Source organism: Eimeria mitis, genomic scaffold (assembly GCF_000499745.2).
Source record: "Eimeria mitis Houghton genomic scaffold, Emh_scaff3344, whole genome shotgun sequence".
In the NCBI taxonomy this organism is placed as follows: domain Eukaryota; phylum Apicomplexa; class Conoidasida; order Eucoccidiorida; family Eimeriidae; genus Eimeria; species Eimeria mitis.
The window spans coordinates 4,570-6,143 of record NW_013571683.1 but is presented as its reverse complement, the minus strand read 5'-3'; the positions used below and the strand labels follow the sequence as shown (position 1 = coordinate 6,143).

General features: G+C 47.1%; 1 protein-coding gene across 1 annotated transcript in view; it reads left to right on the top strand.

The window, feature by feature from the left end:
* Nucleotides 1-1,045: 1,045 nt before the first annotated feature.
* The window catches only part of EMH_0065080 (uncharacterized protein), a gene marked incomplete at both ends in the record, with an annotated part of 4,084 nt that continues 3,555 nt past the window's right edge, over nt 1,046-1,574 (top strand). The window contains 2 exon segments of the mRNA XM_013498335.1: nt 1,046-1,124; nt 1,420-1,520. Coding sequence (XP_013353789.1) covers nt 1,046-1,124; nt 1,420-1,520 — 180 coding nt within the window.

Here is a 1,574-nt window from a genome sequence, read left to right as displayed (position 1 = left end):
ACAGGCCCTGGACTTGACCCTTGTGGACTTCTGGGAGTTGGCGGATTCCCCCGATGTGCGGCGAGGCAGACTTGTGTTTCTTTACTCTGCATATCAGTGACAGGAAATTCTCTACACCTCACTCGAAGGCCCCCGAGGGCTCCCCACAAACGCCCGAGGCGCAGAGCAGCAGCAGCAAGACTGAGACAGCATTGCCTCTGCCCAGACTCTAGCAAACAGTCTTGATCAGCATGAAGACCCGAAACACTTCGCCTGTGTAGATTACTTCCCTCATACCCAAGACCCCACTTAAATAAATTTTAGACATTTCAGATCTTAGGTGCTAAGTTTTACACACCGCAGTGGCGGCGACATCAACGACTTCAGCAGTTCTGCAGTTGCTGCAGTTGCTGGAGGTGCTGGCAGCCTGGCGCTGCCAGCGGGCTAAGTAGAAGGAATGTAACTGTGGACGTTTCGGCTGCTGCTGCTGCTGCAGGGCATAGGAGAAGAACAAAGGCTGAAGAATATGACTCGTTCGGGTTTCGACACCGAAGAAATCGCTGCCGTCATTTATCCAAGGGGTCCGCATCCACCTCGGCAGCTGCCGTTTTTTCGACTGATACACAGGATTGATTCAGACTGATTCATTTGCTCTACTTCATGAATTCTTCTTTTGTTATTCTTTTGTTGTTCCTCTGATCAATGTATCTTGGGGTGTACATGACTGTTTTCAAGGGAACTTGCGGTGTATGCACATGAACATCTTTTGGGCTTATTTCGAGTGCATTGAAGGTGTATTTCAGGTGTACTTACCACAATATACATTACATGCATGCTCTACAACATCACTGTAATGCATAGCCTGCATGCTTTGCAGCATGAGTGCATGCATTTGCACACTGTACTAAACACGTAGTTCAAGATATATATGCCTACGTTGAACGCACTGTGGGTTTATTTTACATGTGTATATGCCCGGTATATTCGAGGTTACCGTGTTTAAACCATTGTGCTGTCTTGTGTTTTGTGTTACTATGAAGCTCTTTCTATGCCGTTTAATGGGGCTATGCTGACGAACGAAAACGTCCTAGCCTCCTTAGACACGCTGACAGACTGGCGGGCGAGGGTTCTTTCTATTGTGGAAGGTACGTTATTTCTTGTCTTGTTCCGCTTATTCCGATTGCTCAATTGTGAAAGTTGTGTTTTTTCATCATTATTTTTATTGCAAACTCCATTTTGATTATCGGATTTGATTCGTTTTGCATTATTTCATTTGTGTAGCATGTTTTGTTGTTCTTCGTCTTTTGTCTTTGGTTTGATGCGGATAGCGATCTATTGTATGCAAGAGCAGCAGGCCAGTTTAAAGACTGTCTCCTTGTTGATTTCACGAAGACAACTGCCGCTGCTGTTCTTGCTGCTGCCCTGCTGCTGCTTTTGCAGGGGATAGGGTACTCTGTATCGACTCCCTTGCTTCCATTCACCAGCGCGTGCTGCACCTCGCAGTCGTTGATGCTGGAGCAACCGTGGCCTTTGCTCGTAGCGTGAGCACCACTGCAAGCAACTCAGGCAGCAACTGGGCAGTAGCTTGCTTTTGC